The sequence below is a fragment of the Ooceraea biroi genome, chromosome 12 (assembly GCF_003672135.1).
Source record: "Ooceraea biroi isolate clonal line C1 chromosome 12, Obir_v5.4, whole genome shotgun sequence".
Lineage (NCBI taxonomy): Eukaryota > Metazoa > Arthropoda > Insecta > Hymenoptera > Formicidae > Ooceraea > Ooceraea biroi.
Window position 1 is genome coordinate 13,087,799 of NC_039517.1, and position 24,877 is coordinate 13,112,675.

Below are 24,877 nucleotides of genomic sequence, written 5' to 3' on the forward strand. Positions count from 1 at the left end.
GTTCTTTTTTTTTACAAATAATGCAACAGAAACTTGGAAGCACACGGTATTTTAGAATAATAAAATATTATCTCCATGCGTGATAGTCGCATTAATGTTGTCAAATGGAGGCAGGAACTATAACGGATATCGACCGTCGTACTTGTAGTTGTATGTACTTATACGTAATTTTAAACACATGCGCTGTAGCAAATGTATAATATTGCGGAATTATTTTATGATGTTTAAAAAGAACACAGATTATATGAATGATCAATTTTGTGTGTGTGTGTGTGTGTGTTATCCGTACTCAAATCGTGTGACGCGATTGGTTAAGGCAGGAGCACAGACTTTTGCATAAGCGCATACAGATGCATAAGGAATTTGATTGGTCCATTTCCTTATGCACATGTTTATAGACCAAGATCTGTTTATGCGCTTATGCAAAAGTCTGTGCTCCTGCCTTTATTCCCTGTTCCTGTTGCCTGTTCCTTTGCATTGTGTAATAGGCTTTACGCTTACGCAAGTTACGCTCCATGTGCCTGCTCCCTGTGAGTTTCACCAAGTCCAGTTAGGTGAACCGATGATTAAAATCAGTAGGACGCAAACTAAAATAGACGTGAATTCTTGGGTTTTCTTAGGCCGGTATTCATAGTCGAATCTTATATTTAAGACCGTCTTAAGTGTATCTTCAGATACTCCATAGCCAATGAAATGATCCATGCAGCATCTTCAGATAAACTTAAGACGGTCTTAAATATAAGATTCGACTATGAATACCGGCCTTACCTTCTGTTCGGCTAGGATGTTGGCGCCCTGCTAATTTTAACCATCGGTTCACTCATAGGCCGGTATTCATAGTCGGATCTTATATTTAAGACCGTCTTAAGTTTATCTGCAGATGTTGTATAGATCATTTCATTGGCTACGGAGTATCTGAAGATACACTTAAGACGGTCTTAAATATAAGATCCGACTATGAATACCGGCCCTAGTGCGGTCTATTACGTATCTCTTCACGGAGTGAAAATCCCAGAAAATGTTACTTCACTCCGAAGTGAATCGAGATTGGACGACTGGGTGTAAACTAGGCCTGTATGTCGATGATCCGCACCGAATGAATATCGGCCTTTATTTTTGTGTTATTGCGCATGTGCGACTTTGTCTATCCTATATTATTCAGTGGAATACTGATCGGTTTGCCTCATATTTACTTTGAGATTCGTGACATTTGCTGTGTAAGGAGTAGGTTACTAAATTGCTGAAAAAAATGACGTTGAATATATTAAAGTGCCGTGTTTCTAATTATGGCCTACGGCAATTAAAAGAATTTTCTTTCTATTCAATGACAAAATTAAATTTATCCACTTCGACAATAACAATGAACACTAAGGTATAAAACTATTATGATAAAAATTGTCAATTTCATGATTCAAGTTGATGATAGCCGTCAACTAATTTTTATCGTATAAGGATATTTAAAGGAATTCTTGTTTTAAACATCTGTTAAGATCTTCATAAAAATGTGTTTCAATTTTATATTAATAACATCTTTAAGACGAAATGCATGTTGCTATAATATAACATAACAAATAACATTACATAAATATTTATGTTTCAATATTTTTATTGAAAAGTTATGATAAGAATATATATATAATCGTTAATTTCTTTATAAAATAATTTTGTATGATCTACTAATAAACATGAACTGTCATAGATTAATTCAAGTCTGAATAAATAAGAAAATTTTTCAATATGTAGATATATTTTAAAATAAATGTATAGTATAGTATTATATATTAATTGTTTTATTTGTTAATTTTTGGTTATTGTTAATATATAGTATGTTCTATAATGCTATGAACTTATATTACCAAGCATGTTTATTAGAAGGAAAAGAACATGTAGAGAATTCTTTTCCTTCTTCTGATAAACCTGCTTGGTAACATAAGTTCATGCATGAATATTACTCACACACCTTCTTGCTTATCATCCTAAACTTCCATATTGCATCGACTTGTTTAGTCTTTCTATCAACATACTACCAACTAGATCTGACACTATCTTATATAAGTTTTACATAATCCTAATAATGGTAGATAAAAAGTTTTAATTTATAATCTAATAATCTTTATTTATAAAAATAAGAGAAGTTATAATTTTATACAGTTAAAATTCTCATAAAAGTTTTGTATATAAGTTTTAACATATGTTTATATATGTATACATGTATTTATAGTATCATGTTGTATAAGTCATAATATTACAATGTATGTTATATTATAATGTTATTGATATGAATAATTATATACATTTTCTAAATAAATATACAGGATCAAGAAAGTAAAGGTTATAGAACTGAAAGGGATACATTTGGAGAACTGAAAGTTCCAATGGACAAGTATTATGGTGCTCAAACTGTTCGGTCAGTGATGAATTTTCCAATTGGAGATACATTTGAACGTATGCCTGTAAGGAACATCAGAAATGTTTTAATATGTTATGGAAAATGGAAATTTTTTCTTTTATTTTGTACTTGGTGTAATCAATACATATTATCTTTGCAGTACGGAGTAATAGTGGCTATGGGCATATTAAAAAAAGCTGCTGCGGAAGTGAATAAGGAATTCGGTTTGGATCCGAAAATTGCCGATGCCATTGGCAAAGCTGCGGATGATGTAATAAGTGGCAAGTTATATAACGATCACTTTCCGTTGGTAATTTGGCAAACTGGATCTGGTACGCAGACCAACATGAATGTTAATGAGGTTTGTTGCTATATAAACATTCTTTACATTAAAAATTATATGATTGTAGTTATTATAACATTTTATTAAAATAATTTCTTTGTATTAAACTGTTTAGGTAATTTCTAACCGTGCGATTGAATTGCTTGGTGGCGAACTTGGTTCAAAGAAACCGGTACATCCTAATGATCATGTTAACATGTCGCAAAGTAGTAATGATACGTTTCCAACCGCTATGCACATAGCTGTTGCTGCAGAGGTTAATAAAGTGTTAATACCAGGATTGGAACAGTTGCATTGTGCATTAAAGCAGAAATCAATAGAATGGAAAGATATTATAAAGATTGGGAGGACACATACTCAGGATGCAGTTCCCTTGACCTTAGGACAAGAATTTTCAGGTTTATATTTATGCAAGTTACTTTTGAAATAGTCCGCAAGTTAAGGGGATCCTGGAGTCTGTATTACCGCAAAATTTGTGAACACTAATTTCTAACGGACGTCTGCCTTTAAAGAACAATATCATAAATGTTTTTGATCTTTATATATTTAATATGCTACAGAAAAAGAAAATGTTATAGAAAATTGTTTCTTACAGGCATACGTTCAAATGTATCTCCAATTGGAAAATTCATCACTGACCGAACAGTTTGAGCACCATAATACTTGTCTGTTGGAACTTTTTATTGATTGCATAGAAGGAAAAATCCTTTTCCACGATTAAAGTACAAGCAGTAATGATAGGGGATAGGGGACTAATGGAGTTTACATGAAAAACGAGAAACAGTTTGGAAATTACAATTTTCTTCTCAACTTATTGCCTGATCACAACAATTTTACATTTCGTTTGTACAAAATAGGGTGGCTCCCGACTCTGAACAGAAGGAATATGAGAATATGCTTTTAAAAATGAATTTAGAAGCGTAGTAAAAAAGATTACTGTTTATAATACTTTTGTGAATTTGCGCATATGTGAAATCGTGACTATGAGTACAAGTTAGGTCCTTGATATCGTGCAAAAGGATTTTTCATTCTGCGCAACCAATGAAAAGATCTATTTAAAAAACTCATTCTATCAGTAATGCAGACGACTCCAGCTTCCCCTTAAGGCGTGCATTAAGACATTCAATTTTCTTGTACAGGATATGCCACGCAGATTGAATATGGCATTAAAAGAGTAAAAGATACATTACCAAGATTGTATCAATTAGCTCTGGGTGGTACAGCAGTCGGAACTGGATTGAATACGCGAAAGGGTTTCGCAGAAAAGACAGCTGCAAAAATTGCACAACTCACTGGTTTCCCATTTGTTACTGCGCCGAATAAATTTGAAGCTCTAGCTGCGCATGATGCGATTGTCGAAGTGCATGGTGCTCTCAATACGATAGCTGTCTCTATCATGAAGGTATATATCTTAATAGCTGTGATATATTTCTTATTTTTGTCTTACTTTTTTCTAATTTTTATTTACACTTTTTATTTACAATTGTATTGTTTATACAAAGTTTTAATTTGTAATCCGCGTAGGTTGCGAATGACATCAGATTTCTTGGAAGTGGACCTAGATGTGGTTTAGGAGAATTATCACTCCCAGAAAACGAGCCTGGAAGTTCCATTATGCCTGGGAAGGTGAATCCTACGCAATGTGAAGCAATTACTATGGTATGTTGTCAAGTGATGGGTAATCATGTGGCAACATCAATTGGTGGCAGCAACGGTCACTTCGAACTCAATGTGTTTAAACCAGTTATGGTTGCCAATACCTTGAGATCCGCCAGATTATTAGGTGACGCCTGCTCTGCGTTCACAAAAAATTGCGTTCAAGGCATTGTTCCCAATATCGACAATATAAAGAAGATAATGAATGAGAGTTTAATGCTTGTCACAGCATTGAATCCGCACATTGGTTACGATAAGGTATGATGTTTGTGGTTTTGGAATGAACGGCTAGAAAATAAAGTTTCTTAGCTATATTTATGTACAAAGTTATGCAAATATTTGTAAACACTAATTTTTTATAGGCTGCTGCAATTGCTAAGCAGGCGCATAGGGAAAAGCTTACATTAAAAGAATCTGCATTGAAGAATGGATTGACGGAAGAACAATTCGATAAGTGGGTCAGACCTGAGCAAATGCTAGGTCCGAAATAATTGTTGTGCAAACAAATATAAAAGAATGCTCTGTAATGTATTTTATTTGTGACTTTTTGTTTTCAAAATCAGTAAAAGTTTGTTATAAGAAAATATTAAATGTCTTATAAATTTCTAAGCTTATGTTTTTTAAAGATCATCAAAAATATTTCGAAGTTTATTCTTTTATTATTCAAAGTTGGAATTGCTAATGAGTGCAAATATCATGATTTATTGTTGTTTATTTATATAATGTACTTACATAATGTGTTATATTTTATATTTGAAAAGTTTATGTAGAAAAAATTGCGAATTCAATAAATATTTATACATTTCATCATAATATGTTTATTAATCTTATAAATTAGATAGAATATTTATTTGTGTCCCCTCAGGGTTACAAAAATATATACATCTCTGCATTTCACCAACCTATATATTAACCTTGTATCTTAAATCTTAAATAATTAATTTATTGCAATTTGTTATATTATTTATAAATCTATATACATACAAACGGCATATTTGATTAGTATATTATAAGTTATAGTTAGGGTTGAGTAACTTCCTTTTTTTTCTTTAACTAAGTTAAGTTTAAACTTTAAAGGTAATGACCCAGAAATTAACTAAGTTTACGTTAAAAGTTACTTAAACAAAAATTAACTCAAAGTTAAGTTAAAAACTTAAATTAACTTATTAAAGTTGAAAGTTAATTAACATACATTTTTTTGGGCGCATTGCGACCAACCATTTTCACATGACTTTAATATTAATGAATAAATTTATTTATTTATTTAACTTGAATAAAACATAAGTTAAGAAGTTAATGTATTTAAAAATAATTTAATAAGTTTAAGTTAAAAGTTAACGTGTTTAAAATTAACTAATTTCAGGGGATCCTGGAATCGTCTGTATTACCGAAGGAATCAATGAGTTTTTTAAATAAATCTTCATTGGTTGCGCAGAATGAAAAATCGTTTTGCACGATGAAAGAAATTCTTTTGCACGATATCAAGGACCCTAATCTTGTGCTCTATTGGCACGCTTGGCCATGATTGCAGACGCGTAAGTTTCAAAGAAATAAATCTTTTTTAGTACACTTCTAAATTCAGTTCTAAAAGCATCCTCGTATTCGTTTATTGTGTCCCCAGTGCGGATGATAGTCATTTCGTATGTACACAGTGCCAAATTTTTATTATTGTACGACATTCACCAACAAGCTCATAAGATAACTGTAATTTTCGATTTTTTTTCTGTTTGGAAAGTAAAGTCTTGTTTTCCGCACTACATTATTGTGTGTACTTTCATCGTGCAAAAGGATTTTTCAGTCTGTGAATTGAATAAAAAGATCCATTTCTTAAAAAATCACTAATTTCGTCGGTAATACAGACGACTAGTTACTACCCAACCCTGATTATAATATAGTATAAATTATATTATATAGTTTTATTATCTAGTGATCATACCGTGATCTCAAGGAGAACGACGCTTTTTGATATTACATCAGAGGCTGTGGGTTAAGAAGGTCATCTCTCCATACAATCGTAAATAATGATTCCCACTAGCAGAACAAATGGTCCGTTCTTCATAGCTGCACTGCTGAGCTGGTGCATATATGTTACAGTGAGACAAGTATATTTTGTCTCACTCTAATTTACACCAGTTCAGCAGTGCAGCTATAAAGAATAAGCCATATGAGAGGATAAAGTTCAAGATGAGTGTGCTAACTAAAGCCTGCAAACTTCTCAATAAATTAAGCATTCGCTATTACAGTGGAAAAGTTGGTATTATCGGAGTACCATTTGACAAAGGACAGGTAAATATATCTGCAGAATTTTTCAATTAATACACGCACGCCCATTAGTAACGTGGACATTCTTGAGATTTCTTTATATTTGACATATTGTTTGAAGATAAAACTTATAATAGGATTTTATAATTTACATAATATCTAAAGAATATTATATAAATAGGATATTCAGTTTGAAAACTGTGTTTAATCATTTGAGTGCCAGAGGCATGATTGGAAAAATCTTATCGAGAAGTGCCAAGCGGCGCGATCGCGCTTGTTTCACTTGATACTGAAGAATACCAAGCGTGACCAAACAAAGCGCGATCGCTAAATTATTAAATTGCCAGTCAGTCATTAAAAATGCTTATATTTTAGTGGATCAAATCTGGCAAATGTCGATGTTCAGACATGAAACTTTCTAACTGAAGCAACTGTACGCTAACGGGATTTGTTAGACTTTTAAAACACAGTTATTGTTCTAATTAGAATCTATATATAAATCAATGAATAAATTATATTCGCTGCGAAAAAAGTGTCAAGTTTAATGTTAACTAATTAGATAATCTAAAGTTCGCGTATTCAGATATAGTAGGTACGGTTGCGAAAAGTATCTTTAGATATTCCTCGTGTAAACTTTACTGACCTGATATTTCAACATTTTTATCATTGATATATCATATATTGAACGTTATTCATTCCGATTTATCCGATAATACCTTCACTTTTAATCACATTATTAGAGCTGTGATATTTTGATATAGAATTTTCATCTTCATAGTTGAATGTACTATTTATACTATTTATGCTAGTTATACATAATATTATTTATACAGGGTGGCCAAACATTCCGGCCAGATTTTGAGATCTTACAGGAAATTTAATTCTGAAGAAAAGTTTCCTATAAACATGGGTCGGAAAATGCTTCCTTAAAAAGTTAGCGCCCAAAACCCTCCGAAATCACGGTTTATATTATAGTTTATAAATTTTTATAAATATCAAGCAAAATATGCGTTTTTTAACAAAAAGTACCGAAACAAAAGTTGTAGAGATTTAAATTACCTTTCAAATGAGATCAAAATGATTGCAGTACGTTCCATAGGTTTTAAGATAACCAGTTTTCTTTTCACCTTCTGCTCTTCCCTTCATCCACCTATATGGATTGGTTTGACAATGCAGAAAACATGTATAAATTTTTTTAGGAATAACTAACAAGCAAGATAAACATTAAAAATTAGCTAAGGCCATAACTAGTATAAATAAAGAATATTTTTGAAAAGCTCTATCGTCAATAGCCGAAAAAATACTTTTTTGGTACATTTGAAACTGGTTATTTCAAAACCTATGGAACGTACTACAATCATTTTCATCTCATTTGAAAGATAATTTAAATCTCTACAACTTTTGTTTCGGTACTTTTTGTTAAAAAACGCATACTTTCCTTGATATTTGTAAAAATGTACGTAATGTAAAACCGTAATTTCAGAGGTTTTTGGGCGCGAACTTTTTAAGGAAGAATTTTGCGACCCATGTTTATAGGACTTTGTTCAGAATTAAATTTCCTATAAGATCTCAAAGTCTGGCCGGAACGTTTAGGCCCACGCTGTATATAATGCACACAAGGTGTATGTGTGAAGTATTAGACACTTCACACATACACATAATATGTAATGATCAATAAAACCAGCATATATAGAGATGTTGTAAAAATATATTTAAAAAACAATATATTGTGTCCTATAGAAAAAACAAGGAGTAGCTCGTGGACCTGAAGCAATTAGGGCAGCAGGATTGATACAAGAATTGAAAATGTTAGGTATGAAATTATATCTATAACGTAAAATGCTCATACATATGTACATATGTATGCGTATGTATAAGAATTAATGTAAACAGCACTTTTTTATTTGTAGAATTAGATGTGCAAGATTACGGCGACGTGCTTTATCATGCTGAAGATGTAGATAAAGTAAATAATATGTCTCATTTAAATCATGTGGCTAGTTGTACAAGCCATTTGTCTAAACAAATTCAACAAGTATTGCAAGAGGGACGGCAAGCATTAACAATTGGTGGTGATCACAGTTTGAGTATCGGTACTATTGATGGACACGTTAAGGTACGGGATAGAAAAATTTTTATAGGATAATTGAATTTGTTAATTAAATTTTATTTATATTTTTTTTCATATAGGAAAAAAAAGATATAGCAGTAATATGGGTGGACGCTCATGCGGATTTAAATACTAATAAAACCAGTGAGAGCGGTAACGTTCATGGAATGCCTGTAGCATTGTTAACTACTGAGTTAGCCGATTATTGGCCATATTTACCGGGCATGGACTGGCAAATGCCAATGTAATAAATATAATTATGTTCAAATATATTAATCAATTTATACTTAATTACAAATTAATTGATTTATTAATTGGTTCATTTTTAAAACCATATAAATTAATTAAAAAGATAAATTGAATTGAATTTTCTTCTAGGTTATCTATTAGAAATATAGCTTACATTGGCTTAAGATCTGTAGATCGCTATGAAAGATTAGTAATCGAAAAATTTGGCATTACCGCTTTCGGTATGGAAGATATAGAACGATATGGTAAACAAACTATGTTCCAATATAATATTTATACGTATACAATAATCAATTCAGGGTTGGGTAGTAACTATATAGTTAAAAAGTTATTAATTTTTAACTTAACTTAGTTAATTTTAAACATGTTAATTTTTAACTTTAACTAGTTGTTTGTAAATGCATTAACATTAACTTATTAACTTTCTTATACAAGTGAAAATAATTCATCAATATTAAAGTCGTGTGAAAATGGTTGGTCGCAATGCGTCAAAAAATATATGTTAATTAACTTAACTTTAATAAGTTAATTGAAGTTTTTAACTTAACTTTGAGTTAATTTTTGTTTAAGTAACTTTTAACGTAAACTAGTTAATTTCTGGGTCATTAACTTTAAACTTAGTTAAAGAAAACAATGAAGTTATCCAACCCTGATAATCATTATAGAATTAATGTTAATACTCTTTTAGGTATTCATGATATAATACACATGGCACTAAATAAAATAGATCCACATAATACGAAATCCTTGCACGTTAGTTTCGATATCGATTCGTTAGATCCGCTAGAAGCACCCAGCACTGGAACTCCAGGTACGTGATTAATCGAATCAATGTGTATAAAAAGGCATCACTTCTATATTGTTATAAATAAATTTTTACTTGCAAACTGCAGTTCGTGGAGGACTATCTCTCAGAGAAGCAATTCATCTCATGGAGGAAATGTATAGAACTCGCAGATTAAATGCTGTTGATTTGGTAGAAGTTAATCCGCAAATTGGTAGTGAAAGAGATGTAAAAAATACTGTAGAGGCGGCAATACACATTATCCAAGCAGCTTTGGGTTATACGAGGCGCGGTTTGAGAGTACCTAAAGGTATTACCGATATGCCTCTGCAAACGACTCAATAATATACTTATTCTTCAGTGCTGTGTTATTAATTACTATATAATGTGAACAGTAACATATATTGCATCTTTCTTTTAATTACTTATTACAATTTTACATCTTTTTTCAAGTATTTTTATAAGATTGTGTAATTATTTTTACCTTATTATATTAAATAAATATCTTTCATATTAACCTAGCAAACACAAAATATAACTGTTATATAACACAGAAGTAACACGCAATATAACAACTGTTATATGTTATTAATGTTAAAGTTACATAATTTTCTTTGTAACTACAATATAACTGTGTTATAAAACTGTTATATTGCTCTGTTATATATTGGTTATAATAATATAACAGTAATATAACTTAAATATGCGATGTTATATAACTGTAATATTTGCATATTATGTCTATGTTATATACCATTTTTAACATACAGATGTCGAGTCGTCCGCTAAATGGCTTCCCTTTCTCGTATGCAAAATATGATACAAAATATATACAGGGTGTCCCGGGTTTTAACCGACAAATTGCGGGAGCATACTCTACTAGTGGAAATAAGAAAAAATTCTTATATCGAGTATGCTTAGAAATGCTTTATTACAAAGTTATAAACCAATATTGAAAAGAAATATGAGATAAGTAACAACGGAACATAGTGTAGAATTTGGAAGGTCGAAGATGTTTATGTATGTGTATTCACATGTATTCATGTTCACTATGTTGAAACGATTCAGTATGATTGTTACTTTCACAACAGTAGCTGTTAGATTTCAATCGTCGTGTCAACTAGCAATTACTATCAGAATGCCAAAAGTGTTTTCAAATGAGGAATACACTGATATTCATTTCGTGTACGGATTCTGTGACGGAAATGCACGAACTGCCGTACGAGAGTATCAACGTAGATTTCCTAACAGGAGAGTACCAGATAGATTTAAAGCAACGAATTACTAATTCAGTTACTGAGATGCAACAAAATTTTCAGGAATGTCGTACTGTAACAAATTCTACTACGTCGATGTCTAGCTTGTATCGATGTGCAAGGACAACATTTTGAAATGCGTCACTAAATCATTGCGTAGATAATTTTTATTTTTGTGAAAAAATCCGTTGTTACTTATCTCATATTTCTTTTCAATATTGGTTTATAACTTTGTAATAAAGCATTTCTAAGCAAACTCGATATAAGAATTTTTTCTTATTTCCACTAGTAGAATATGCTCCCGCAGTTTGTCAGTTAAAACCCGGGACACCCTGTATAAGAATGGTGATCACGGCACAGTACAACTTGTATTATAAGTCCATTTCTACAATGAAGTGGTACATTTTTGAACGAATAATAAATAAGAGCAAAGTACTAACTGCTGCATAACGTTTAGAAAAATAAATTAAACACAACCCTGTAGTTGTAGAAAGAGGAAGAAAGAATAATTATATTCCATTTATATAACATTTAAGGGGATGCTGGAGCTCCTTGTGAACTTCTTCGCAATGGTGCTGCCATTTGCACAAATATTTGCTTTTTATAAAAATTTGGCAAGTTGTACGCACAAAATTGCACCCGTCCACCCTCGGGATAAAATAAAGGAATGTAATGAAGCTTTTCGAAGTGACTTTAGAAGCGTAATAAAAAAGATATATTGATAATAGATAAAACTTTGATCTATTATCAATATATCTTTTTTATTACGCTTCTAAAGTCACTTCGAAAAGCTTCATTATATTCCTTTATTTTATCCCGAGGGTGGACGGGTGCAATTTTGTGCGTACAACTTGCCAAATTTTTATAAAAAGCATATATTTGTGCAAATGGCAGCACCATCGCAAAGAAATTCCCTGGTCACTCCAGCTTGCCCTTAAGTAACATTTTAGTAACACGTTATATTACTGTTATATTACTGCAATTTCGTATGAGTGGGAAATTACAACTAACATATACATTACATGTAACGAACATGTTATATTGCGTGTTACATTCTGTTATTAAATTCATCTTTTTACGTCAGTGTCACTTGTGTCGCAGAAGAACTCCCGGCTGCATTCTGTGCGCTTCTTCTTCTACACGCCCGCTCCTTGCGGCGAGGACGCACGAACGAGAGGCGGAGGAATGGCATAAAACGGTGTTTATTACGACGTTACTCCAGTTTAGCAAATTACTTGCATGCTCCCTTAATCACGGCGTAATACATGCTCTCGCCACATTCTTGTCTCGTGTAATACCGTCCGCACTTGGCCGCACTCTCGCACTCCCAAGCCTGAGCGCACGCAGTAGTCACGGCAAGACACAATCGGCCTTGCGTTTTAACGTCCATCGTCCGCAATTGCACTTATTTTGCTTAAGAGAATGCAGATGCAATTTGATAAATAACTCACAATTCGTATTTTTATATATATTTTATATATAATTCTTTTTACATTTTAATAGTAAAATTAAAAAATATGAAATAATAGTTTGATATTTTTATATGAACCTTTTAACAATCAATTAAAATTTATAAGTAACAACACAAGTAAAACTACATAAATCTATTAATAAATCTTATTTATAAAAAAATTATTTTACCAAATATTTTACAAAAGATTATTTTCCAAAAGCTAATATACTATCTCTATTGAAGACTCTATTGAAGATATTCCTGGTAAATATACAATATGTATTTGTAATACATATTTCTTTATAAATATTTTTAAAATACATCAACTAACGAGTCTTAGATAAATCAAATATAATTATAAATTTAATACAATATAGTGTGACAATAATAAATTAATACATTAATTAATACATTAAATAATAAATAAATACATTAAAATTAAACAATAATACTCTTTTATTATTGTTATATTGATTAAAAATCTGATTTAGATAATAATGCGATGTGATAATACGATGATAGTGAAATTCAAATGATCATAACTATTACGATTTCCACAATTCAATAGTTCTGAAAGTGATGTAAATTCATTTATGATCAGTAAAACTACTTTTTTAGATAATTCTTATGAAAATTACTTGCATAATAAATTTACATTTTCGAAGTTTCTGAAAACAGAGGTAAACTTATTAGGTAAACTTATTTATCAATATGTTTAAATCGATTGAAACGCAAACCTTTAGATATTTTACTAAAAAAAATATCTTTTATATAAGAAACAGTTTATACAGTTTTATACTTAAGGGGAAGCTGGAGTCGTCCGTATTACGTACCAACGGAATAAATGAGTTTTCATAATAGATCCTTTCATTGGTTGCGCAGAATGAAAAATTCTTTTGCACGACATCAAGGACCTAATCTTGTGCTCGTTTTCTTCGACACGACTTGGATATGCAAAAAATTGTAAATTGCAGTAATCTTTTATACTATACTTTGAAACTCCTTCTAAAATCCTTCTCATATTCTTCTAGTCTGTCTTCACTCTGCAGTACTTCAATTTTCCACATACAAAGTCCAACACTTTCATATTGGGCAAATTATCGCATGGTAAGAACTGTAATTTTCGAATTTTATATTTATTTTTATTTTTTTTATATTTTATTTAATATAAGAGATATCTTATATAGCACCGAATTTATATTAATATCTTAATTCTGTTTACAATCTCTTATTACAAATGTTTTTCCAGGTATATTATCAAATGTGATTTCAATTTTAGACACTACAAATTTATCATCAAGTTCATGACTTGATGTTATTTCATAATATAATATGCCCTTAGTATTGGTACCTCTAAGAGGTACTTTAAACCATTTATAATCTGTTTGACCTTCAGGTATTTGTTGCCCAACGCCATACGTGATGCGACCTGATGTTTGAGTAGGTTCTCCAAGATACGGTACAGCTTTCTTATGTACACGTAATGCATTTATAGCATCTTTGTAAGTTTCGCTTTCCCTAATATTACGTTGCACACGAAAATGAAAAGCATAACCTGTACCTGCTGTTATAAATCCCATCAAACTGGCTACTTTCATGAGCGTATGATGCGACATCTGCAATCAAAAATATTTATTTTCAAAAAATATATGCTCAATATATAAAGCATGCTTTTTCTTTTTACGGAATTTTTTTTCGCTTTTATATAACATAACCTTCTCGTAACAAACCTGTACATCGATATATGAAATTAGGACTGGTTTTCATCATCGACCTACTGGACGGAGCATGGAAACGAAACCGTGTTGACAGAGAAAAAGACAAGACCATGGTGGAAGTAGCAAGGTGTGCTATTATCTCGGACGAATTTTGTCACGTTCTGCGCAGCACCAAGTTGTCGCCATTTTGCAAATAGCAACCAATAGCAACGCGATAATAAATGTGAACGAAAGTGTCACGACACAGGTTATGCACTGTTTCAGAGTCTCGCACATCGCACAATGCCGTCGTGTTCATTTAAACAGTGTAAAAACACGTCACGAAATAATAAACATGTTAGGTATTTTTCATTTCCAAAAAATGAAGAAATGATTGCGCAGTAGAAAAGACTTTGCAAAGAAAATGTCAATGCAAAGAACGGTATGTATATATGCAATATTGAAAGGTGGTAAATGGAATTTAACAAATTAAATATAATAGAATATAATAAAATACATTATTTAAAATTTCTTTATCTAGCTCGGGTTTGTTCTCAACATTTTAAGACCTCGTAATATAAAGATCGGTCATTTTTACGTGAGTTACTACCTATACAGGGTGTCCCAGACCTACCGTATCACCGGTTAATGGTAGATTCCTGAGGTGATTCTGAGACGAATGTTCCTCTTACAAAATGTCGAGGGTGGCGTAGTTTCGGCGCTACGAAGGGTGTAGTTATCCTATCCTTGTGTAGAATTTTCCCGCGTTCAGTGACGGTGGGTCGAAGGGGTCCCGCGCATCGCGCACACTTCAATTTGATCTTAATTTTTCGCGACTGTTCAAATTGAAGTATGAGCGATGCGCGAGACCCCTTCGACCCACCGTCACTGAACGCGGGAAAATTCTACACAAGGATAGGATAACTACAACCCTTCGTAGCGCCGAAACTACGCCACCCTCGACATTTTGCAAGAGGAACATTCGTCTCAGAATCACCTCAGGAATCTACCATTAATCGGTGATACGGTAGGTCTGGGACACCCTGTATTTTATTTTAAAAAATATATTTACCATAAGTACACACAAAAGATCTTTTATTTTATCCTTTTCTTATCCGAATCTTTTTTTTAATTCACTTAAATTATTCAAGATGGCGGACTCTTATCACGCTCTCTTATTGGTCAGTAGAAATGTCTGCGCAGTAGCACACCTTGTTACTTCCACCATGGACAAGACAATGTTGAGGTAGTAGCGACTCATGGAGTCATGGGGCCATGAGGCATTTAAAAATTTAATACATATCTCGTTTAACTTAAATAATGAAATGATAAAATACACAGGTAGAAACCATTATAATTACTTTTCACATAAAGTTTATATCGTGTACGTTGTGTACGTCGTTACCTACGTCGTTACACACGTATAAATGCATTATGGCTACCAACTATTCGTATACACTTGACCGGAATTGAACGTAATTTTAAGGAACTGCTATATGCAATCGTTTGTATTTCGTTTGAAGAGTAATGAAGTGTGATTAAAAAGGTTTGTGAGTCCCTCAGTTAATTGTAATTAATTAATTATTTTTGCTTAACGTATTTAGCCGGAACAGATTAGCCGGAATAACTTCAAACGATATTTTTGTATGGAATCGTTTGTATTTTGTTTGTAGAGTACTGAAGTGTGATTAAAAAGGTTTGTGAGTCCCTCAGTTAATCGTAATTAAATGTTTATTACTCGGTAATTAGCCGGAATATAGATTTCAGTTCCTCATGTTAAAAGAAAAAGGCGCCACTGTTCCCTGAAATTCTATTGACAGTTTCCCTTCTATGATGTTGAATGATTTAAGCCATTATATACTTACCATGAGTACTAAAAAAAGCAAAAATATATATAAATTAAACACTTCTTTCCCGTGTACATCAAGCTGTAAGATGTTAAGTAAGATATTTAATGATAATAAACGCCATGACGCCTGCATTATTTCTTTGTTTTATTCTTATCATAGTTATATATATGTATATAGTTATATTATTATATATAATACTATTTATTAATTCTGCGTTTATATATGTATATATATATTCCTACATCGTATTCGTCCCACGTTTTAATGAAGAGCAATACAGCATTGTATTATGTAAATTTAAAGCTATTGGCAACAGAGCCTAAATTTTAATTACCATTTATAAATATTTTAATTGTTTCTAAATCTAGATAATAAAACAAACTCGGTTAGAGAAATAAAAAAACAATGTATTTTTACACATTACAGATTTGAACAATTTGCATGTTCAATGTTAAACTAACAAATTTATATCATTATTGAAATTTGTTCTTTAATAATTTCGCATGCACGCACACGTATACGTGAAATGCTGTTAAAATGATGGAGTGTTTTATTGTCCGTTTTTTTATACATATTTATATTACAAATAGCTGTATACATATTTTTAATTAATAATTTGGAAAAATGCAAAGAAATATATTTACACTAAAGCCCGTTTTAGACTATGCAATATATTATAATATATTGCGCTAGATTTGACGCAATTTCTTGAGCACATTTTTGCTGCAAAAATTGCTTGCCGTTGATTGCATAGTCTAAAACGGGCTTAAGATATTAAAAACGTATCACTTATTTTCACAATTGAACGTGATGTATGAGAAACGATAAATAACGATAAATAAAGTAACCGCAATGGCAATGATACGCGTGTAACAATATTTGAATATTTTGAATTAAATAGATCGTCGTAGGGCGCACCACACATACAGTTAAAGGCTAGTTATTGGAACATCCTGATCTTCGTGATGATGATCCAATCTGGTCATTGATATGTGGTCCCCGGCATGTCCCTAGCAATCGACGGTTCTCCTGTAACAAAATTATATCATTAATAAAACAATCTAATACGGTTCATCTCCTGTTAAATTTCCGTGGGACAAAGTTATTCAATGCAATGTCTGTTTATTATGTTTACTATTGTTTGGGATTAGATAATGTTTAGGAGAAATTAGAATAGAATTCACATTGTCGATCACATGTTCTACTTGCTAAATTAATATTATTCTTATAATAAAAGTTTCTCAAACACAGTTTGTGAATAACCTGTGGCTTTTTCATCATGATTTTCTATATCATGATTCTTATTATATTACGTTACATACGAACCTCGAATTAAATAACACATCAGCTCGGTTATTAATAAACCACACCAATATGATTAAGGTGCCGGCAACCAGACTACCCAAGATCATGCTGAAACGTTCTGTCCCTGCTGATGGTTTAAGAAACATTCTGACGCTCAACGTTTGCCATATGGACTCTGTCTACATAGAGTACACACCAGACTTCATATTATATCCTAAAAATGAGAAACCATTATTTAAGAGAATCTTTCAGAAAACATGCGATGCACAAGTATTTTATGCATAACTTACTGTCGATGATAAATGCCGGACTCACAGCTGTACTATAATTGACGGTTGAGTTTATGCATATTTCTGTAAAATTGTATCCACCCATCCATGCGAAGCGGTTTTTGTGACAAGTCCTTTCATTCATGTCGCTGAGTTTCTCGCCAGTCAGCAAGGCTAGAAGCTGTCCAGTTAACGTCGTCGCGGCATTGGGCGCTCGGTGCACACCGACGTACAGTGGCAAAATCTGATTGATCAATTTAGCACCGGATGTCGAGGCTGCATGAAACCGAGTGCATTTAGCACTTTGGATGTAGCAATATAACATTTCTGCGAAGAGATCTTCCAGTGGTATCGGCAGATCGGCAGACTACGGCGCTGACTCGCCCGTCACTATCATTTCTAAAACATGATACACGAAAATCTCAATAATGAAAAATGCATAAAACGTATGTCGAAATCGAACAGATTGTGTACCTATTAAAACCAAGATTTTCCCCGTCGTCCAAGATATTGTTGTAGTATCGATTTAAAAATTTTTTTCCATGATTGGTTATAACCAGAGACCGGATCACGGTGCCGTTTTCCCCACTCCAAGCGCGTGCTAGCGGCCGAGCACCGCGAGAAGCAGTACCGTCACTGCACCAGTCTAAGGGGGCATCGTCGCGTAGAATGCAAAAATATCTATATACTAAAAATATTTATATAATAAATATATACATATACCTATATATATATAAACAATATATACAATATATAAAAATTTTTATATAAATATATATGTTTATATATTTAAAATATTATATATAGGTATCTAAAATAAATAAATTATTTAAAATAAATTATTAAAATTTGGTTAATATATTAACCAAAAATAGTGGCTTACAAAAGTTAATCAAAATTTCCGAATGTAGAGAGTCAGACGTACAAGTAAATTCGGAACAATTGGCTCTTCTTAAGTACGCACCCATCCGGTCTCATCCGAAGTAGAAAGTACTTTTTCATGCTATAAAGCTGTTTTAACAGATAGACGCCAAAATTTTTAATTCAACAATTTATCTCATTACTTCGTTACTCATTGTTTCAGATATGAAAAATAATTTATTTTTAATAATTTATTTATTTTAGATACCTATATATAATATTTTAAATAATAATTTTAAATAATTAAATAATAATATAATAATTTAAATCTATATATAATATTTTAAATATATAAACATATATATTTATATAATAATTTTTATATATTGTATATATTGTTTATATATTTGTAGGTATATGTATATATTTATTATATAGATATTTTTAGTATATAGATATTTTTGCATTCTACGCGACGATGCCCCCTTAGACTGGTGCAGTGACGGTACTGCTTCTCGCGGCGCTCGGCCGCTAGCACGCGCTTGGAGTGAGAAAAACGGCACCGTGATCCGGTCTCTGGTTATAACAACAGTCGTTAGACTGGGCCTCGCCTCCAGAAAACTTTGCACAGATGTAGGTGGTACGTTATCATCTAGAATCGATGCATTCAACACTTTACTCGAACGATCTGTGGTATCATCTTTACTGCTGCTATGGAGAACTATTTTCCCTTTGCCCAGTTGGCCGAACTCGATCACACTCTTGATATCATCCAACTTCAGATTAATCCCACCGAGAGCGTTAAAATTGTTCTGCTTCATATTGTAAATCATACGACTTGATCCTATGTAATCAAATGCCTTTCCTTAAAAGGATAACTTTTTAAAACAGGCCATCGATAAACCATATGGATTACGTGTGCAACATCAACTCTCAATACCATAGAAGGGAAACTGTCAATAGAATTTCAGGGAACAGTGGCGCCTTTTTCTTTTAACATGAGGAACTGAAATCTATATTCCGGCTAATTACCGAGTAATAAACATTTAATTACGATTAACTGAGGGACTCACAAACCTTTTTAATCACACTTCATTACTCTACAAACAAAATACAAACGATTCCATACAAAAATATCGTTTGAAGTTATTCCGGCTAATCTGTTTCGGCTAAATACATTAAGCAAAAATAATTAATTACAATTAACTGAGGAACTCACAAACCTTTTTAATCACACTTCATTACTCTTCAGACGAAATACAAACGATTACATATAGCAGTTCCTTAAAATTACGTTCAATTTCGGTCAAGTGTATACGAATCTACCAACTTATAAGAATCTACTTTTTGTGAATGTAGAAACTACGAAGCTACATCCACTTTCGCGCGGTGTGAGTCTGTATACGCACGGACTCACACCGCGCAAAAGTGGATGTAGCTTCGTAGTTCCTACATTCACAAAAAGTGGATGTGATGGCGCTCGAGCAGCGTTACACAAAATACAGGGGCATGGCCGCTCTCAGGTTCCTCTCTGGTACAACTAGCATGAGCACACAGTCTTTTGTTTTGCTTTGCGCCGATCCCATTTGCGCATCGCCATTATTTTGGGCGCGACCAATGAGACAATTGTTGTATTTGTAGTAGTGTAAGACTGACAAAGGAACATCGCGAACCCGAAAATTCTGATTTTGATGAAACTTTACACACATGTAGAGGGGGTGTATATATGAATTTAGAAATTTTCAGTTGATGCCAAACAATGGTTTTAAGGGATAAAACCACCCTTCAAATGTAGGCCTTTTTACTTTTCTCGCTACATCTCGAAAAGTATTCGAAATATCAAAAAACCGAATAAAAAATTGTCTTAATTTTACATAATCTAAAGATTACAATAATTTCCTTAGACTCTAATTTACATAACTTGCCGAAATACATAAAATATATGTACAAATGTAGTTAATTAAACTTATTCTATACTTAATTCTAATGTCACACACACACGCGTGCGCGCACGAGAGAGAGAGAGAGATAGAGAGAGAGAGAGAGAGAGAGAGAGACACACACACACACACACACACATCTAACTTACATAACACAATCGCCGAAATAAATAAAAAAATATATATTACAAATATATATACACTCACTCCCAAAAAAAGCGGTACACTAAAATTTAGGGAAAAATTTACCAACCTTCAAATGATCATAACTTGGTAAATAATGAAGATAGAAATATGTTCAAAAATGCAAAATGAAGCTTCAAGTATCCACTTTAAGAATATTTGAATGGCAATTATGGTCGGCCATTTGATTCAAAATGGCGGATGACAAAATGAGAGGATGCAAAAGTGATAACCGAAAGTCCGAGTTTGTGACGGTGCATGGCGTGAATTAGATATCGCAGCCTAATGGGACCAAATGCAAATGAAAATATAGTGTTATCTTTAAAATGCTTTTTACCGAGCTCGATGCGATCATTTTTCGCTGAGTTGTGCAACTTTAAAAAAGAAAACACTCTGTTAAGTAAATTTGGAGTATCTCAACAAAAAATGATCGCATCGAGCTTTGTAAAAAAGCGTTTTAAAGATAAAACTCTATACTTTTATATGCATTTAGTCCCATTGGGCTGCAATACCTACTTTACACCATGTGCCATCGCAAACTCGAATCTTCATTTATCAATTTCGCATGCTCTCCCTTTCCGCCATTTTAAAAAACTCGTCGTGCACAATTTCGATTTATGCGCGCGCACACGCACGCACACACACACACACACACACACACACACACACACACACCACAAGGAGGGTTTGGAGTCTTAAATTACTGTGGAACTGACGAACCACGGGGTCCTCATCCTTGTGAGACACACACACACCCCTACATACACCTACACCCACACACGCACACACCATATAAGAAGGATTTGGAGTATAAAGAATAATGAACGCAGCAGTTGGAATTATAAAAGAACTAAACGAACCGCAGGGTTTTCTAATTCCTTAGGCCTTGCTGAATCGACGATATTGCAAATTCGAAATTGAATATCTCGGTACCTAACTATCCTAGCACAAATTTCAAAACGGTTTTAAAGCTTTGAAACCCTACTTTTCGCAATTTAAATCGAAATTGTGCACGACGAGTTTTTTAAAATGGCGGAAAGGGAGAGCATGCGAAATTGATAAATGAAGATTCGAGTTTGCGATGGCACATGGTGTAAAGTAGGTATTGCAGCCCAATGGGACTAAATGCATATAAAAGTATAGAGTTTTATCTTTAAAACGCTTTTTTACAAAGCTCGATGCGATCATTTTTTGTTGAGATACTCCAAATTTACTTAACAGAGTGTTTTCTTTTTTAAAGTTGCACAACTCAGCGAAAAATGATTGCATCGAGCTCGGTAAAAAGCATTTTAAAGATAACACTATATTTTCATTTGCATTTGGTCCCATTAGGCTGCGATATCTAATTCACGCCATGCACCGTCACAAACTCGGACTTTCGGTTATCACTTTTGCATCCTCTCATTTTGTCATCCGCCATTTTGAATCAAATGGCCGACCATAATTGCCATTCAAATATTCTTAAAGTGGATACTTGAAGCTTCATTTTGCATTTTTGAACATATTTCTATCTTCATTATTTACCAAGTTATGATCATTTGAAGGTTGGTAAATTTTTCCCTAAATTTTAGTGTACCGCTTTTTTTGGGAGTGAGTGTAGTTAAACTTATTCTATACTTAATTCATCTAATGTTACACACATCACACAATATACACACGTGTGCAGAACACACACACACACACACGCACATTCACAAGAGAGAAAGAAAGAGAATAAGGTAATTAACATATTGATTCTAGAGAGGGTCAAGGGAGAGTGTGGCCGATGTAGAGACTCATCGCTGATTAGCTCCGCCATATTGAGAACACTTCCGCTATTTTCATATATATAGATATACATTTGTATGGGCGCAATGGTTCTCTATGCTATTTGACAGGTAAATATTTGGTTCAATCTATTTAATATGAATGAAATATTAGAAAATTGTTTACTAAAAGACAAACAAATAAAAGGTTAACTGTAAAAGTAAACATAACTTTTATGAAATGATATTTTATATTATTTTGACAGTTAATATTAATAATAATTATTCTAGTAAGACGATGGCAATGCATATCCGTACAAAATAAGAGTTACATATGTTTTGAAAATTATAATCTGTTCGTTCCTTTATGTTACTTAAGTAAAGTACAATTGTATTTGATTTTATATTTGATTTTGTTTTTTTATAAGACTTGTTATAAGAGTGCATATATTTTATAAAGTATAATCTGTTACCTTGTGTTATTTGCATTGGTTGGAAAATATATGTAGCATAATTTAAATTAAATTTTAAAAATCTACACAACTCACAAAAATTAGAGGAAACCAAACTTTTATTAAAAAATAGGCAAACTTCAAGCAGCTGTAACTTTGTTAAAAATGAACGAAATTTAAATTTAAAAAAAGGATTTTAAAGTTTGAAACTTCTACTTTCGAACGGTTGCCATGAGTTTAAACTTCTGTGACGTTTGGTAATTTTTACATACAAAAAACTGCGAACTGGACAAAATAAGAAATTTTCTTTTCACTTTGAAGGTCTGTCACGTATCAAAAAAAATTCTGCGAAAATTCTCGACTTTTTATTGTAAAAGACTGAAGTTTTCGATACAAAACGCTTTTTTTTAATTTTTCTACGAGTTTTTGTTACTGAGTTATCGCCGATTAAATAAAAATTGGCATTGTTTACTTTGATTGCTCATAACTCCGGTAAAAATCATCGCACAGCAATTTACAAAACGGATTCTTAAAGCTGAAACTTTGTTCTATTGAACGGTATACTTGCCCAAATTTTTTCGAAAACATGTAACCATGCTGAAAATGGATGAATATAACGTAAAAATGAATGATTTTTCACTTTGTCATTTTGACCTTAAAAACAATCGTACAGAATGACAAAAAAATTTGTTCTTCACATTTTTTTATACTTTTCAATACCATGAATTTGACAAACATTTGCCGAATAGCTATAAGATTTTTTTCATGGTGGCCACTGTGGTTTTAAGAGGCAAAACTAAGAAATTGCTAAATTTCAGTAAGATAAAATGGAAAATAATGTTAATTAATGTTAAAAAATTGATTTCTAGCGCACTATATTAATCTTTATTAAGTCAGCAATAACAAAGTACACACTTTTCTACCAAAAGTTGAAAAAATTTGTGAACCGCCGGCGTTAGTTTTATCCAAAGCGTACCACGCGGAGGTCGCACGGTCGGATTTACGCTTCGTTTTGTGTGTGCGTGGGTGTGTGTGCGTGGGTGTGTGTGCGTATGTATTATGTGGAGTGTATTAGTGATTAATGCAAGATGGAGTGATTAACGCTAAAAAGAATTTAATAACGTGTATTTTCGCCTCTATTCAAAATTACTGCTCGCAATCGATTTCGCATATTGATGCAATGACGTATTGCTCTTTGAGGGATTCGCTGCCAAGTTCGGCAAAGAACTGTGACAAGCGAAGCTAAATCGACGATGTTGGGGTAGTTTTCGCGTACTTGGCGCTCTAACATATCCCAAACATGCTCGATTGGATTCAAATCGGGACTCATTGGCGGATGAAATAATGTATCGATTTGATGGTTTCTCAGAAACTGTTGGGTGTAACGAGCAGTGTGCGGTCGTGCGTTGTCATGCACTAGGCGAAACCGTTGACCAATTCGATTTCTAATTGGTAGAACATATGGCTCTAGTATTTCATGAACATATCGTCTAGAAGTTAATCCTGGTGGAGGGATAATTACAAGAGGTGTTCGTGAAAATCGAGATATTCCTGCCCATACCATTACAAAACCACCATGAAAAGCTCGAACCGGTCTGTTGCAGTTTTCGGAATAGCGTTCTCCTTGACGTCGCCAAACTCGGGCTCGTCTGTCATTGCCAAAAAGGCAAAATCTAGACTCATCCGTAAACAGTACAGAATTCCATTGCCTAGGTCGCCTACTGACTAAAGAATGAGCATAATGTAATCGTAGGCGACGATGACGATGGGTAAGGTATGGAACTTGCACTGGTCGACGAGCGTGCAATCCCGCTTCTCTCAAACGATTTCTTATCGTTGAAGCCGAGATCGGATGCTGTCGACCATAATTAATATCGCCGGCAATTCTACGCGCGCATACAAAGCGATTCTGTGTAACTTACCGGACGATCATTAGATCTTCCCGAGCGCTTGTTTCACGAGAACGGCCCTGACCCGGTCGTCTGTGGTATGAGCCAGTCTCTCGAAACCGGGAATAAATCCGATTAATGATGGACGGACTTACTCCAAACTGGTTGGCAACGTACCGTTGAC

At 33.0% G+C, this 24,877-nt stretch overlaps 3 protein-coding genes and 1 pseudogene across 6 annotated transcripts; 2 read left to right on the forward strand and 2 right to left on the reverse strand.

Annotated features, from left to right (window-relative positions):
* The first annotated feature begins 1,159 nt into the window (after positions 1 to 1,159).
* On the forward strand, positions 1,160 to 4,994 carry LOC105282733 (fumarate hydratase, mitochondrial). Of its 2 annotated transcripts, none has more exons than XM_011344957.3 (7): positions 1,160 to 1,372; positions 2,316 to 2,453; positions 2,550 to 2,750; positions 2,848 to 3,130; positions 3,872 to 4,134; positions 4,257 to 4,646; positions 4,751 to 4,994. In XM_011344957.3, exons 1-7 carry the CDS (start codon positions 1,250 to 1,252, stop codon positions 4,877 to 4,879), a joined length of 1,527 nt encoding a protein of 508 aa, XP_011343259.1. In that variant the 5' UTR covers positions 1,160 to 1,249; the 3' UTR covers positions 4,880 to 4,994. The 2 variants fall into 2 exon arrangements, with proteins under 2 accessions (XP_011343259.1, XP_011343260.1); XM_011344958.3 differs by lacking the exon at positions 1,160 to 1,372 and adding an exon at positions 1,384 to 2,077.
* Positions 4,995 to 5,580: 586 nt separating this feature from the next.
* Positions 5,581 to 10,246, forward strand: LOC105282735 (arginase, hepatic). 2 transcript variants are annotated; one of them, XM_011344960.3, is made up of 8 exons: positions 5,581 to 5,923; positions 6,316 to 6,674; positions 8,391 to 8,463; positions 8,561 to 8,766; positions 8,841 to 9,004; positions 9,139 to 9,254; positions 9,698 to 9,820; positions 9,903 to 10,246. In XM_011344960.3, exons 2-8 carry the CDS (start codon positions 6,573 to 6,575, stop codon positions 10,136 to 10,138), a joined length of 1,020 nt encoding a protein of 339 aa, XP_011343262.1. In that variant the 5' UTR covers positions 5,581 to 5,923; positions 6,316 to 6,572; the 3' UTR covers positions 10,139 to 10,246. The 2 variants fall into 2 exon arrangements, with proteins under 2 accessions (XP_011343262.1, XP_011343261.1); XM_011344959.3 differs by lacking the exon at positions 5,581 to 5,923 and having other exon boundaries at positions 6,254 to 6,674.
* Positions 10,247 to 13,684: 3,438 nt separating this feature from the next.
* On the reverse strand, positions 13,685 to 14,368 carry LOC105287354. Of its 2 annotated transcripts, none has more exons than XM_026974130.1 (2): positions 14,233 to 14,368; positions 13,685 to 14,118 (listed from the first exon to the last, which is right to left on the reverse strand). In XM_026974130.1, exon 2 carries the CDS (start codon positions 14,116 to 14,118, stop codon positions 13,711 to 13,713), a length of 408 nt encoding a protein of 135 aa, XP_026829931.1. In that variant the 5' UTR covers positions 14,233 to 14,368; the 3' UTR covers positions 13,685 to 13,710. The 2 variants fall into 2 exon arrangements, with proteins under 2 accessions (XP_026829931.1, XP_011351206.1); XM_011352904.3 differs by having other exon boundaries at positions 14,218 to 14,346.
* A 2,067-nt stretch (positions 14,369 to 16,435) lies between these two features.
* On the reverse strand, positions 16,436 to 24,487 carry LOC113563033 (annotated as a pseudogene).
* Positions 24,488 to 24,877: the final 390 nt, after the last annotated feature.